At 43.2% G+C, this 15,610-nt stretch overlaps 1 protein-coding gene across 1 annotated transcript in view; it reads left to right on the top strand.

The window, feature by feature from the left end:
• ADAMTS17 (ADAM metallopeptidase with thrombospondin type 1 motif 17) overlaps positions 1-15,610 on the top strand; it is a 166,962-nt gene that overhangs the window by 133,315 nt on the left and 18,037 nt on the right. Inside the window, exons 20-21 of the mRNA XM_032700609.1 lie at positions 8,898-9,102; positions 13,117-13,269. Of these exons, the coding sequence (XP_032556500.1) occupies positions 8,898-9,102; positions 13,117-13,269 (358 nt within the window). The remainder of the gene's footprint in view (positions 1-8,897; positions 9,103-13,116; positions 13,270-15,610) is intronic.

The raw sequence follows: 15,610 nt of genomic DNA on the forward strand, positions 1-15,610 counted from the left end.
CGGGGACCTGCTGAATGGGTGGTGTTCCTACACCAGAAATCCCTGCCTGCATCTGCAGAAAACCACAGGAGACCTGAGCCCTTAGTTTCACTGTTTAGGACTTGAAAATACCTCCTGAGCCCAAGGGTTAGTTTTCTGCTTCCACCAGCAGCATGTTATAGACTCCCTTCCATAAACTGATTTTGCTCCACGGGCTCCTTCCCTCACTGGGAGGCTCTGCTGTGACCTTGCTGTTCATGTGGGTCAGGATCTTTTATTTCCAGCCTTAATTAGTCATTGTCATTTTTCAGCCTTTTTTCTGTGCATCAGCTCTGCTCCTTTGCTTATACAGTGTTTTCCTTCCCTTGCTCTTTGCCTTGGGCTCAGTGCCATATGAGACAGCAAACCATTGTGTCTCCTCCTTCCATCATTTTTCTGGGCTAAATCCATTACTTTAAGTTTTTACTGCTTTTTTTCATGGCTGCATCATATTTGTGGCTTACAGTCATTGGAGATGTTTTCCTCCTCATTTTTTTCAGCATATGAACCCTCCTTTAACACAGAAATGCCTGTTATTAGTCCCTAAGCATACAGCCTTGCACTGTGTGCTATTAATTTCCATCCTATCTTTGTTATTGCAGTACTCAAGGTTATTCAGACCTTCCTGGATGACATCCTAATCCTCTGAGGTATTGACAGTGCTTCTACACTTTGTATTGTCAGCATTTTCCCTAATTTTTCAGCATTTTTCTTCTCTCTGTACCAAGGTCATTAATGAACAGACTGAATTGGATCAAATGCAGGACAGAGCTTTCAGGAAGTCCACTAGTAACTAATCTAAATTCCTTTCATACCTGATACTCACTCCTTTGCAGTACAACAGGTGAGTGAGAGCTCAGCTCTCACCTACCATATGAATTGCACAATTATATCCATGTTACCCAGCATATAACCAGTAAACATTTCCCATGCAGCAAAAGGACTTCCTCACCAAACAGATTAAATCTACCACATTTCCTTTGTCCGCAAAACCAGTTATTTTAGTCAAAGAAATGCAGCCACTGAGTTTTGCCTGAAGGAAGCCCATCCTGCATCCTTTTAGCATGGTGTCCTTGATTATTGTTGCCCTCCAAATCCTCTCTAAAAGCTGGCACGCTGCTGAGGTCAGGGCTGTGGTTACATGGATCACTTCCTTGTTTCTTTCTTCTATTCCACTTTCACTTTTCCGTCCATGGGCTGGAATCCAACTCCGTCCTCTCCAAGGGCTCACACACCACAGCGGTGCCCAGGGGGGAAAAATGAAGCCGGTTGTAAGAGCCAGCCAAGGCCCCTCAAGCTGGCTCAGCACCTCAGCAGCCCGTCCAAAAGGCTGGGGACTGCCAAAATAATGGTGCCTCGGTGTGAGGTGGGTGAGAGTGCCCATTGCTTTGGTTCCTGGTCTGATTTAAGCTCATGGAGTGTGTCCATATGACCCTGCTGACTGAGAGTCCTCCTCTCCCTTCAGACTCCACCATGTACCTGTGACAGTGCTGTTTAACAGCCCAAGAATACAGAAATCCCGATACAAAATACAGAATTCAGTCTGGCTCCCCCATTCTGGTCTGTTTGCACCACGTTTTATGTGTGTTCTCATTGCAGGTAGATGGGGAGAAGAACAGTTTTGAATTTAGTTTGTGTGGTGAAAGACTTGTAAATAGTAGAATTTGGGGGGAACAGTGGGATGGAAGACTTTTTTGGGACTATCAGCAAATTGCTCACAGGGCTGTGTGGAAATTACACTAAACTTAAGGAACATTTTGGCTCTGTGTGAACTGAAGGGACTGAGCTGGACATTTAGTGGTTCCAAATGAGTCTGTTCTTTCATTAATGCTGTCAGGCTCTTTTGGGAGCTGTGCAAGTGTTTATCATCCATTAGGTTCAACGGCCACGAGATCAAAACCTTGTCTGTGCCTTGTGCTGAGAAACATCTTTGGTGTGTGTTGGATTTGGTTTCATGAAAAAAAAAAAAAAAGAAAAAGAAGGAACAGCCATGGGGAGAGTTTCAAATCATTTTAGCCTGGAAATCTGGCATAAATAGCAATGTTAGCACCCTCTGATCCAAGGAGGCACCACGTAGGAGCTCATTTTGAAGTAGTTCCCAAAGCTGGAGGTGGGATCTCTAGAATCAGTTGGAGCTTAATGAATTTGCCAGGACTGTCCTGGCCGAGCCAGCCGGGAATGCTGCGCTCTGGTGGCTGCTCCTCAGGGACACCAGCCTGGGATGCAGGAGCAGAGGCCAAAATCCTGCAGAGCAAAAGGCCTGAGACACTCCTGGGCACCTTTGTGAGGGGGTAGCTGGTGTCCTGCTGTAACTGGTGATGGGGATCCCCATCCACGGGGAGGACACAAAATCAACTGTTCCAGGTCAGCAGGTACCAGTCAGTGCTTAATTAGCCACTGAAAGACAAAAAGATGTTCTCAAGCAAATCCAGCAACTCAGCTCCATAGAGCAATTCTGGAAGAGAACTAAGAGAAGGCTGAGGAACAGAGGTAGAATGAGGAGGGTTTATTGCCTACTGCTAAATGTGTTTACATCAAATAATCCAAAATGACTTGGTAGAGGAGGAGTTAGTTTGACATTAGTTTTCACATGGAGTCATGAGACAGGTTCCTTAGCTTTGGTGTGAACACCCAGGCTGCCTTATTTCACTGTTTTCCCCAGTACCAATGTTTGACTCAGCAACCTTATGGTTGACCACTGCCCTGTTTTAAAATGTTAAATGATCTGTGCTGCTTTGGTTTGAGGCTCTTCAGGCCAAGTGCAGTTCTAACCCACCAAAAAAAAAAAAAAAAAAAGATTAGCAGGATAATCTAGCAAAATGTTGAATGGTGAAATCCACTCCTACTGCTGCCTGCTGTAATGCTCTTCACAGTTTGCATCCTGTGGTGGGAGCTGAGGAAAAAGCACTGTTTTCCTTGAAAAGGAGGGAGTGGAGCTGGACACCAGTTACCCAATCAAAGCTACACCAGCCATGGATGAGGGAAGGGGTAATTAATTGAGAAGGGCTCTGGGAATGCTGATATTCTGTCCCTTAGTGTAGTGAGGCAGCTGCCAGGAAAAAGGACACCTACTCACACCAACCCCCCACTGAGTCCTCCAAAACTGAGTGATCTGCTCATTTTGGGAGGGGAGGAGGGAGAAAACAATGGCTCCCATTTAAAAGAAGGAACTTCCCAAGGTGCATGTAAATTATAAAACATTGTCCCTGTGGCTGATCTTATTGGTGGGAAATTAAAAAACAAACCTGTCAAAATGATAACCACTAAAGAGAAAAAGAAACCTGTGTGAGTGAAAGTTGGCAAGTCTGTTAGCAGAATGACTACTGTACTGGAAAATTACTGAGCACTGTTTATAAAGGCAATCAGACAGGAATGTTAGTCTTGGAGTCCTACTTTCGACATCAGCAGCTGTATTATTCTACTAGATTCCTTGTACTTTTTTCCAAAAAAAAAAACCAAACAAAACCACAAACCTTCTAGTGACTGGGTGTGGCACCAACCTGTTCCCAAAAAACAAGATTCACCTGATTATTTTGACCCTAGTACAGCAGAGAGGTGGTGGAGAGTTTGAGAAGTGTGTGGGGTCAGGTTGATCCAATAGCAGTGTGTGTATTTTGTGGAAATCATGAGTCCTTTTGCAAGCAGAGTTTTCTTGCTTCTACATATTTGAGCATGAGCTGAGTTTGATAGATGTAAGCAAAGTGTATCTGACTGTCAGTTCCACATGATTGATTCTCAGGAACCTTTTCCAATTCTCCTTGCTAAAATTATCCCGTGTGAAATCCTGGCCCTGTTGCAAGTCAGTCTGAGTTCTGTCTGACATCAGTAGAGTCACAGTTTCACACAGGTGCCTCAGAAAACCAACTTTTCAATGACTTTGGCACGATTTTGGCATCACAAACTGGTGCTGAAGACAACCAGTGCTAACTGGACATGAGGTTATCCTCACCTTTACATTAGTGCAACAATGTATGTTAAACCAAAACTTACTCAATAAAATCTATTAGAAATAAAACCCTCAGATTACAGGGTTTTAGATTAGGTTCTGTCACAAGTATTTTTTCAGATAAGCTGTCTTGTTTTGTAGCAGATTTCATCTGATACTTTACTCTGTGGTGGAACAGGCTCTTAACTACAACTAGTTCAAAAAAAATGGTTTAATAACAGAAAAAAAAGTGTTATTGCAAACACGTCTTTGGTCACATCTGAGCTATTACTGTGAAAGCAGGGAAACAATTTCACTGTAGCATTGAGAAGGGAACAAAAGTAACACAATCCCTGTAGATAGTGAGGAATGTGTGAATATGTCCTGGATGTTTAGTTAGTGGAAAAGAACCCATTTGCAGGCACTGTTCTTCTGAAGGGCTCAAGGCAGAAATGTGGGCTGCAATATTTACCATAGAATTTGAAATGATTTTGTGTTATAAGAGGCTGTAAATTGCTAAAAGGTGACCCCATGTCTTTTTATTGAACTCCCTTGATCCATTTTATCTTCACAGCATTTTTTTCCCAAATCTTCAGCTACAAGCCCTCGTTTGCCGACGTTCATCTCCCCTGGGTTTTTGTACATAGTGCTGTAGACAATTTTTTTTTCCCTAGAAAATGTGGGAGTTGTAGGCAAGTAGGTAGTGTAGATAATTCAAGGTAATGACTAATCCTGACCATGGAAAGATCAAATGATGAACTGAACCTCCAAAAGATATTTCAAATTTGCTCCGGGGGCCTGCCAGATGAGTGTTGCCAAAGCAGATTAGAAGAAGAACTCCCAATTCCTCAGAAGAGATACTGGGAGGTCAGAGGTTGAGGAAGACTCAGAAGATTTTGAACAGCTGTCTCAGATTGCATGTCCTGCCCATCCCAGCTTTTTGAGGCTTTTGAAAATCACACCCTTCTGGGCATTTTTTAGCTAGAAAGACAGCCACTGACTGGGTTACAATCTGTCTCCCTGGATCTGACCACCAGCAGGGCTCTTTTAGCTCTTGAGTCTTCTACAGAGGTAAGATTACAAAAAAATAATACCACAGAGAAAGCCATCCCTGTGGCTGTGAGCAAGATGAGTGTGTTTGTCATGTAAATCAGGGCTTGTTGGCAAAATGAGGGGCTCTCCAGGGACTCCAGCTGGAGCTCTCCCTTGGTCCCACAGAGGGCAGGTTATAACCTGGGAGGGAAAGACCAAACTGAGACAAGCTCTGGTGTTAAGCAATCCCTAAGATCAATTTACAGGCTTAAAGTGTAACTGGAAGCCAAGAGCTCTGTATGATACACACAGGGCTTAGTGTACAGCAGTTAATTGGCTTAGTTAATAATACAGAGCCAGCTTGGGGTTTGGAGTTAGAACACTGGAGTTATTTTTTACGTTGTCATAAGAAGAATACTTACCCTTTTTTTAAAAAAAACCCAACCCTATAAGTAAGTCTCATTGTTAAACACATCAGGTGTGTTCAAAAGGTGTAATGACAGTGCAGAGAGGAAAATCTGCCTGTGGTGTAATTTAATAGGAACCATCATGTGATACTATTTGTGCATCACATTTTTCTTCTCCATGTGTATATTACTTGCAGACAGTAATTCTGCTGATATCTTGCTGCACATTCCTTACTAAATATGAAACTGGCAGGAATTTTCATCTTTAATCACTTTATCCATAAATCCCTTGTTTTTTCCACTTTGGTTGTGAACGATGTTGTGGAGACATAATTGCAGTGATTCTCTGTGTTACAGGCACCAAAACAATATTTTTCAGCTGCCTGTGAAGGAAACTTTGGGGGAGCTGTGGGGGGGTCAGGGCACTGCCAGGGCTGCACATGGGACTCATCTTTACTTGTTTGCCAGATCATTTTTACAAGTCATTGAGCCAGGCAGAGATTCCACTGAGAGGATGGAGTTTTGTGGTCAAAGTGATCTTCCCCTTGCTGCCTTTGAAAATAACCTACTTAACTGATATTATTACTATGCAGACATTTCATGTCACTTGTCTCCTGGATATGAAACTAAACTCACCACTTCAAAAGAGCCTTTACTTTCTAAGTGTTTCTATTGCATGTTAGCAGCAGTTGTCACAGGCAGGACAGAGTGGGCTGTGAGGTTTCAGAGATCCCTTCCAGCATTGCCCCTCCTTATTTGTGAGCACTGGGCTGGGATCAGGGATGGATGAAGTGGATGGGCAGCTGAAGCTGCCCACTCCAAAAAAAAGTTGGGGATTGTGTTTTTACCACAAACACATCTTTGTACTGATACCCTGGGTTTCAGCTCATGCTGTGCAATCATTATTCTCATGATGATGATAATATTTAGGTTTTCTGTGCCAGTTTTCCAGTTACTCCCTGTTGTATTTGTACTGGAGTGGCACCAACTAGACACCACCAAACAGGGTAGAAAACAAGGTGATCTCTCTCCTCCACAAGAGCAACAAAAAAATTAAAGAAGGAATTCTCCTTCCTGAAAGGAAAGCCATAACCTTGCTTCTTAAAGCATCTTGGGAATAGTTGGCATGCTGTGTGCTGCCCATCCTAAATGCAAGCTCACACACAGCCTCTGCCAAGAATGTATTTTTATCTTTCTTTGCTTCCAGTCCCTTTCCCTTTTTCTTTTGCCAGTGGCTGTAGATCACAGGGAGAGCACAGTGCTGAAGTGAGTATTAGTTGAGTGGAGCCTGGACAGAACCTGTTCCTGGCCCTGTGACTCACGTTCTGCTCGTACAGCACAGTCACTCCATCCCCTCCATGCCTTTGCTGAGAGGTCCCTTCACCCACATGGACCTCTGACAGGGCAGAGCCCAGCTGATATCAAGGGGGCCTGGCTGTTAATTTTCATGAACACTGATTTCTGCACTTCAGGGCTATTTTTGTCAGACTTTCAGCCCAAGTATTCGATTTCCCAGCTGACATTTTCCCGTTCCGTAAGGGAAGTGCCAATTGCTGAGCCACAGAGATGCACCAGAACTGCAGTCTGGAGAAAGAAGTTTGGTGTCTTGCCAGCTGTTTTAGCCAACAGGAATTCACAGATGTGTCAGTCAACTGCTTTAAAGCACTGAAACATTTGAGTGGGGCCCTGTTCCACAAAAGACAGGTGGCCTGGTCCTGCTCAAACCGAATGGCTTCTGCCTTCCCTGTCAGCTCAGTCATCAGTGCTGGCACACCAGTCATGGCATTTACAAATTAATTCATGACACTTGCACCAGGTGAAGATGTTTCAAGTTGTGCTGAACTGATTTTTCCCCATTCAGGAATGGGAAGATGGGAAACAGTTGTTGGATTTGTTTCAGAGAAGTTACATGACAGCTTCAAAAGAAATGTGGTTAATAAGTTGTTGAGCACTTATGTTGTTCTGCCTGGGCTACAGGAGCCTTCAGCAGAATGAAATAGTATTTCTGAGCAGGCTTGTTTTTGAGAAGTCTTATTTGGGCCACTTTTCGTAACAGACAGCCAAGGACTGGGTGACAAGTAAAAGATTCATGATGTAAGGATACTAATCTAGATGACAGCTCTAAATAACAGGCTAGAAGGTCAATTGCCTGGTGAGAAAGGCATGATGGCCTTCCTCAGGGTTATTGCTCCAGTCCTTCCCTCCATCCGGGAATGCCTGTAATTACAGACAACATGTTCCTCACTGACAGATTGCAGGAAGTGTGAAAATGGATGCTGCTTCTCCTTAGGAGAAAAGTGTCCCTCCCTGCATCCCTCCTAATCCAGATTCTTCTTAGACATTTTATTCACTGCCTCCTAGCCCAGCTCTAACCACAGTGGTGCTTTCAGCACTTGCTGGAGTCAGTGGGAGCTGGAAGATGGAGGGGTGAGGATGCCTCCTTTCCCTCATGGCATCAATATGTTCCCTACTTCGGAGGAACTCAAACACCTCACGGTGTCGGGCTGGGTTTTTGCTAAAGAGCCTTTAAACACATAACAAAGCAAACAACAACAAAAAAAAGGCCATGTGTTTGTTCCCAGCACACTTTGATCAAAGGGGAAGGAAATGGCAACTGAAATGTGCTCACAAAGTGAATGAATCCCACAGCTCAGAGGAATGATGGTCATAGGGAAACATCCCCACCCCATCCAGATTGGGTTGTGGCACATCCTGGTGAGCTACAGCAGCTTGGAAACCACATTGCGGGATCCTTTCTCTAGGGAAAGTCTTGTCTTTTTAAATACTTCTTGAGCCTTGGCAGTTAAATGCAATTGAGAATGCACCTGCTCAGAATGAATGAACCTGGCCAGGATCGAAGCTCTTAGTGCCATGAACTTCAAACAGATGAGATTCCAATTAAACATCCTGGAAAGCCCAACTACAAAAAGTGAAATCTCATCAGTGACCTGTGAGAGGGTGACTGAGAAATGAGGCAGGAGATGTCTTTGCATTCTAGAAGTCCAGGATGTAGAGGATTTCTATGCTTTGAGGTCATATAATGCAGGGCTGGAGAAGCTGGTTCTGGTCTTGGATGTGGGAAAGCTGTGTAGGGCCAGGTGCCTGGCCATAGCACATCCCAGCTTGTAAGTACAGGCTCTCTGCAGTGATGCTGTGCTTGCAGATGCAGCCCAGGTACCTCTCAAAGGCAGGAATATTTGTGGGGTAGAATGGTCTGCAGACAAGTCTGTCTTCATCTGAGGGAAAAACACAGCCACACTGTAGAGAGTGAGGTTAAAGGGAGTGATGCAGAGTTTGTGTTTCTGCCTGGCATGGAGTCAGGAGGGAATATCCACTTGTATCCTGACACTCTCCTGCTTTGCACACCTTGGCTCCCAAAGGTGATCAGTGATCTCAGTGTGATGACAACACAGCACCAGCAAAGAACCCACAAATCCAGGAATTGCTGCCCGTTTCTCACTGGTTTTAAGAGAAGCATAATGTCTGTTAACGTTTTTTCTCTGGCTCCTTCCCAGGTGGGTGACTGGCCAGTGGAGTCCCTGCTCTGCCACCTGTGAGAAGGGTGTCCAGCACAGGGAGGTGACCTGTGTTTATCAGCTGCAGAACGGCACCTACGTCAACACGAGGGACCTTTACTGCCTGGGCAACAAACCAAGCCCGGTGCAGAGCTGTGAGGGAAGGGACTGCCTGTCCATCTGGGAAGCATCAGAGTGGTCAAAGGTAGGAACTTCACTCGAGAAAGGAGCCAGACTGCACAGAGCTCTCTCTGCCTTAATCCAGCTGAGTGCTTAAAATTCCACGTGTTCTCGTGGTCAGCAAACTCCCAGCATTGGAGCACTGGGTAGGACTGTTATTTGTGGAGATGAGGTTTGATTTCCATACTGGATGAGTTATTAAGGCAGGGTTTAGATATGCTTTAGAAACTATATCTTACCATCTGAAAACTCTGACCAGGAAGGAAAAACATTTCACTGACCTGAGGCCAGAAGTGTAGCAACCCACCAGGACTTCTGTCTCCATTTAAATGTGGTATGAAACAAATACCAGATTTATCAAGTATCTGCATGTTGCAGAGAATGTACAATTCTTGGGCCTTATCCAGCTTTCTTTTGTCTAATTCCAAGAACATGAAAAAGCTGGTTACACTTTGTATAAAAGGTCCATCTCTGAGTAGTTGCAGAATTAATTTTTTTTTTCCCAGGTTATTATAAATGCATTTCTGATGTAAATGATAAGTGGTCTAGACAATTAGACTGTTTTTTGATTAACAGCAAAGTGAGCTGGGAGTGTGCCTGCAGTTCCTGACCAGGACTTGGCTAATTCAGGGCAATTTTGTCTGTGCTATTCCTGATAGGATGTCCATGTTAGTTTTGATATTGTATCTGTTGGGCTTCTCTGAATGATGAGATCCTTTCACTCCTGGTGCAGCACTTCCAGCTCCCCCAGGCTCATTCCAGCCTGGCTGTGTCCTGGCTCTGTCCAGCAACAGCCCTTTCTGTGAGAAGGGTTCCTTGTTACTCATCTCTGTTTGAAACAGTGAACTCCTGTTTAAAACATTGTCAAAGAGCTTTTGCAAAATATTATTGTTAGAAATGGGCTTAAAAGTCACAGGAGCTCAGGATACAAGGGATCCTGAGGAGCAGTGTCTCTTCATGAGCACAATGGGATTCCATTGAGCACCTTCTGAACAGGAAATCTTGGCTTGGCAAGAGAGATGACAGTTAAGTGAGAGCAGCGTTTCCTTTCAGTGAGGTGCTTGATCTGTTCACTTGTGCAAGATATTCATGTTCTTCCTGAGTTCTTTCATTTGAAAGGATGTGAAGAAACACACTGAAATTTTAATAAGTTGTCTGGTAGGTCTTTTGTGTGTTGTAGACGTTCCCCTCTTTGTTTCTTATAGCTAAACCAGCTGAACTGTTTATAGCTGACACTGTTCTGATGGGGCAGTTCCTACCTGTTGTAGGTGTGGAATTTTTACTTGAGTCTTTTGTTAACAATCCCAGGCACTTCTCTCTCCTTTTTATGGAATGGGCGAAGTCAAGTTAGAGAAAAGTGGAAATCCAGAGTGGAAATCTTCCATGTTTGTGACCACGTAACTTGTGTGCAAACACACAATATTTTTAGATAATTTTTTCAATACTGGTTTACTTTTCCTTTGATGCATTTATTTACCTTTTGTCTGGGATATAATTGTAGACTTGTGCTTTTAAATTTGTTATTCTGGCACATTTCTGCTATTATGTAGCACAGTTGACTCCAGGACACATTTCATGCTCTGCCAGTGTGAACACTTCTCATATCTAGGATTTTTCTTCAGTGATAATCACTTTATTCCTTAGCATTTTAATCTGATGTTGTGGAATAAATATCACAATAGTGGTATCATTTTATAAGTCAATTTTCTGATGTATGTTTTTGAATGTCTTGGTTGTATAACACAGTTGATATCTGGTCCCCAGTCAAAAATGTCTGTTTTCAAAGCAAATTCCAATGCAATCTTCATCATGGAAAAAATTAAGTTCCCCTTGTATTGCCAAACACTTGGGATTGTTTTGGACAAAGTACTGCTCAACCCATTTTTAATGACAAAAATAGAGACTGTCAGGAAAAGGTGAATGTTTCTACTGTTATGGAGTAGAGTAGAAAAAAATATGGATTTTCTTCAGATAAAGGAGCTGTGTTTTAACAGCAAAATTGTGTTGCTCCTTTGCAAAAACTCGTGGGTATTTAACTAAGTACTTTGTTAATAAAATAAGACATAATGATCTCAGGTGGACAGACTTCACATTTGTAAAATCTCTATATTAAAAAATTCTTCATGAAAACAGAGGACTTGAGGAAAGTAAAAACACTCCTAAAGGGGGTGATTTATATGTGACCACCAAAGATCTGTTGGAAACCTTTCTTGCACATGGTGTTTTGTCTAGGGAAGTATATGCAGAATTAATCTGTGAATAGCTTAAAAGCTGTGGGAAGAACAAACAGTTGGTGTTTTTCCCAGACTTGCTTGTAAAACCCACCTAGAGATTTCTCCTACTGTGAAAAGCACTCCCACTTCAGCTTGATTTACTTGGAGTAAATTGGACCGTTTGGAAGATTTTATGTGTTGCGCTTTGTAGTTTGAGATGAACGAGTGCAGCCCTGGGGACTGAGGAAAATGGTAGATAATTTGGGAAAATCTGTACAACTCGGGGCAAATTCATGGCTTTAAGGCTCCATTTAGGGCTCTCTGGCAGGTCTTGTGCTCTGAGGAGCCCAGCAAAGCGGTTTCTGGAATCCTGCAGAGCCTGGAAGGATCCATCCATGTATCCAGCAGAACTGTACCTTGTGCTGGTCACAAAGATGTTCCATCCGTGAGGGGGTCACACAGTAGATGGAGTGGAAGGTTTCCCAGATTTCCAAGGAGTCACTCTGTAGTGCTCTGAAGTATTTAAAGGCATGTCTGTTTGCTTGCCAGCTCATAAACGCTTGTCATTCACGTCCTTAACAAGGGCAGCAGGTCAGAGCTGCCTGGATTGTGTTTTTAAGATGGTTAGACAGGCATGCTGAGATTTGTCCATTTGATGTAATTTATATCAAGCTGATGCTTGTTTCCAGCACAGACCCCCTGGATGGAGAAGCTTCTTGGAACACGTTCAAAAGACCTCACAGAATATCTCATATCTTCACTGTTTATTCAGTGTCAGATCAACTGTCTTTTCCCTGCTGATCCCCTGAAGGGGAGAAACTTGACATGCCAGAGGAGGTTGGTTTTTATCTCAGCTGGTACATAGGTCATTTTTCCTGTCCCCAGTGGCTCTGCAAGAAAATGTCTCACTCTTCACCACTGCAGTGGCATGAGAGGGAAGAGCAGGCAGAGTGGGGACATGGATTTAGGAGGCTGTGACAGCATCAGCAGATCTGGTGCTCTCTTACCAAGCTGGTTATTTATTGAGAACAGAAATCTGGTTTCCATTCATGCCAGTGTCGTTTTCCCACCTAGTACAGTCAAGGAAATCAAGACAAATTCTCCATTAAAACAGATTTTCCAGCCAGCCTTTGGCGAAGATGACCAGATATCCCTGCTCTTTAGAAGCTACTTCCATAGAGCCCAGGCACAGAATCATTTGAGGGTAATTTGCGTTCAATCCTGTGAATGTTGGTTTGTTAAAATCCTTCAGAATTTACATAGTGATGAGCATGTGGCAAACCAACAAGTGAAGGTGATGGATGGATGAAGGTGTTTCACGTGACAGCTGTGATTTTGCCATGATATGTCCAAGCTGTACTGCAGAAACATAGCAGTGGTCTCAGGCTACTGTGATTTAAAATTGCATTTATCACCACCATTCATCACCCTTGATGCACCCCATGATACATCAAGGGATGTGGCAGTTCTGTGCTGTAAGTCTCAGTGTGTACTTTCTCAGTATAGATGATGAGCTCTTAAACACCAGATTTAGTGTGTTTTTTCATCTGTAACACCAATTCCAGCAAAGAGCCAGCTGATATTTTTCAAAGCGGTTTTTTTTTCAGAATTGCCTTTTTTCATAGGTGAAATATTTCACTAGCAGATACAGTGCTTTCCAAATTACTCATTTATGAGTGGCTGAGATTACTGTAATAAAATCTTGCAGATTATCAGTTTTTCTCAGTGCTCACAAACCCAACTTTTCCTTTGAGCTGTGTTAGCAAGGTAAAAATTGTCGTTTCTAAGCACCCTGTACCAAAACCCAAATCCCTGCTGTTTTGCAGTGCTCAGCAGACTGTGGGAAGGGGATCCAGAAAAGAACAGTGACCTGCACAAACTCTCAAGGCAAATGTGATGCAGCCACCAGGCCAAGAGATGAGGAGGAGTGTGAGGATCACACAGGCTGTTACGAGTGGAAAACGGGCGATTGGTCCAAGGTAACAACAGATTTAACAACAAACACTACCTGTGTTTTTTTTTCTAAGTGCAAAGATGTTCATAGAGCTGTCTGTATTAATTTAAAGTTTAAATATTTGGAAAGGAAGGGTTTAACTGGTTTTGGAAGTATTGCTAGGCTTTAAACCCACCCATTATGCCATTTGTAAACCAAACATTGCAACAGAGGCTCATGAATATGACCATCAAGTTTTGGAGAAATGTATTAGAGAAATCACTTTAGAGAAAAGTATTCCAAGCAGGATAAAACTGAATATTAGTTGACAGCTTAACCATCCGAAGGCAAAACCCACACAAGGCTCCCACCACAGGTGGACTTGTTGTCAAAAAGCTGCTTTATAAGTGATGCTGGTGATGCTGCAACTGCTTTTCATATTTCAAAAAGCATTCTCTGAACAGTTCTGACAGATTGAATTCTATGGAAAAGAGTTCATTAGCAGGATCTTCCAGGAGTGCAGAGAACTAAGGAGGTGCCTCTTGTCCAGCCTGGGCAAGCTAAAAAGTAACTAGCAGGAGGTTGGTTTCCTTGATTGTAAATATGTTAAAGAGTTCAGGACCCGATCACTGAGAAAAAGGGGGATCTCATGAGGGGCTGTGGTGAGTTTTGTCTCCCTCAAAGCATCACTGTGAAGCTGAGAAGAGAGCTGGGCTTTGGTATTCCTGTCCCATGAGTGATTAATCTGGAGGTTTGGGAGAACCATTGTTAAGCTGAATAAAACTGTGGGGAGGCACAGGGAAGCCTGAGCAGGTACACAGGGTACCTGAGAGCACTCCCAGCTCAAGTCCCTTCCTCTCCCAGCTCAATTCCCTTCCTCTCCCCTGTGCAGGTCCTGCATGCAGAGCCAGACAATACACTATTTTATTAACGTGGGTGCAAGACTAGAGCTGTGCAGCTGATTTTCAGCCTAGTCTGGGACTTACCCAGCATAGCCCAGTCCTGGACTCGTTCCAACCACCTGAAATGAAAGAAAGCCGTGAGTTTAAAGACACAGTCCCCTCCTCAGGGCTGGAGTTTACCTTCCATAGACCTGTCTGAACTTGGTTTCTGCAGTGACATCAGTGGAATTAATTCCTGAATGCAGTGGATTAAACCAGAGCAGGGTCTGCTCTGTATTTGCATTCTGATCTTAAAGTAATGCTTGGTTTTGCTTGGGAAGGAGGCCTGGCAGTGTCAGAAACTCAGCCTTTGCCAGTGTTGTTCCTAAAGCATCCTTTACATTGCTGACTCTGTGTTTGCATAGAGAACTGTAATTTCCCAGGAATATTATATTCCAGTTTGGTTTTCATCATATCTTTCTAACTGTCCTGTTCTTTAAAACAAAAAGCCTACTTTGTGTTCTGGAATGTACAGAATGTGCAGAAACCACTGGGATACAGTAGTTGCACTTTGCTTTCCAAAAACCCAAACTCCAGCAAGCAGAATCCAAGGAAGCAGAGGCCCAGGATGGGCAAATTGACTTATCAGTGATTGCATTTTTTTGTAGGAATTGCAATTATTTATGTATCTATCCTGTCATAGATACATGGATTTAATGGTGTCAGTGCTGGAGAATGCAGGAAGAACCTGCCACATACAAAGTGTCTGTATTTATGCTGAGCCAGGAATTTGTATCACAAGATGTTTAGAGTATTGAACATTATTTTATTCATAACCTGGCACTCAGAGTCCGTGCAAGCTGGCCAAAACAAACAGTCCTCACGTGTTAACAGGTGAAATAACATTGTTTATTTAGTTATTTATTTGTGGAGTTTTAAAAAGTTTTGGCATGCCAAATTGCCCCAGATTCTCTTTGTAGGGAGGAATATGAAATAATTGTGTATTCACTGATGACATGGATTCAAAGTTCAGCATTGTGTGAATAGTTCCAATCTGATAAAGACCCTGGCTCACTGCTGGGAGGGCTGCAGTTGTACATTGCTCACAGTAAATAGTGTTGTTGATAGATTTAATGTCTGCATGTGAGGAGGGCAGGTTCAGTGCAAAATCACTTGTTATTTGTGATTCTTAACTCAGGGTCAGGATCTTCCCTGTGCAGGAGGGCACAAAAAACTTACGTGCTGCATTTGTGTCCTCCTTCTGTCTGCAGAGAGCTTGTGCCAGCGCTCTGCTTCCCAGGAATTTCACCCTGTGTGAGTCCAGCAGGACGTTCTTGGACTTGGATTTGGTTTATAATGAGCATTTAAAATTCTAGACATATTGGTTAATTCTGACTGGACACTTAGGTCACACAATTAGATTCTTATTCTCTGAGTAGAAGGGTAAAAAAAGGCACCACTGGATTGCTAGACAAGGGTATGGGAAGGGACAGTTCTTAGAAGAGA

This window comes from Chiroxiphia lanceolata, chromosome 12, assembly GCF_009829145.1.
Source record: "Chiroxiphia lanceolata isolate bChiLan1 chromosome 12, bChiLan1.pri, whole genome shotgun sequence".
In the NCBI taxonomy this organism is placed as follows: Eukaryota; Metazoa; Chordata; class Aves; order Passeriformes; family Pipridae; genus Chiroxiphia; species Chiroxiphia lanceolata.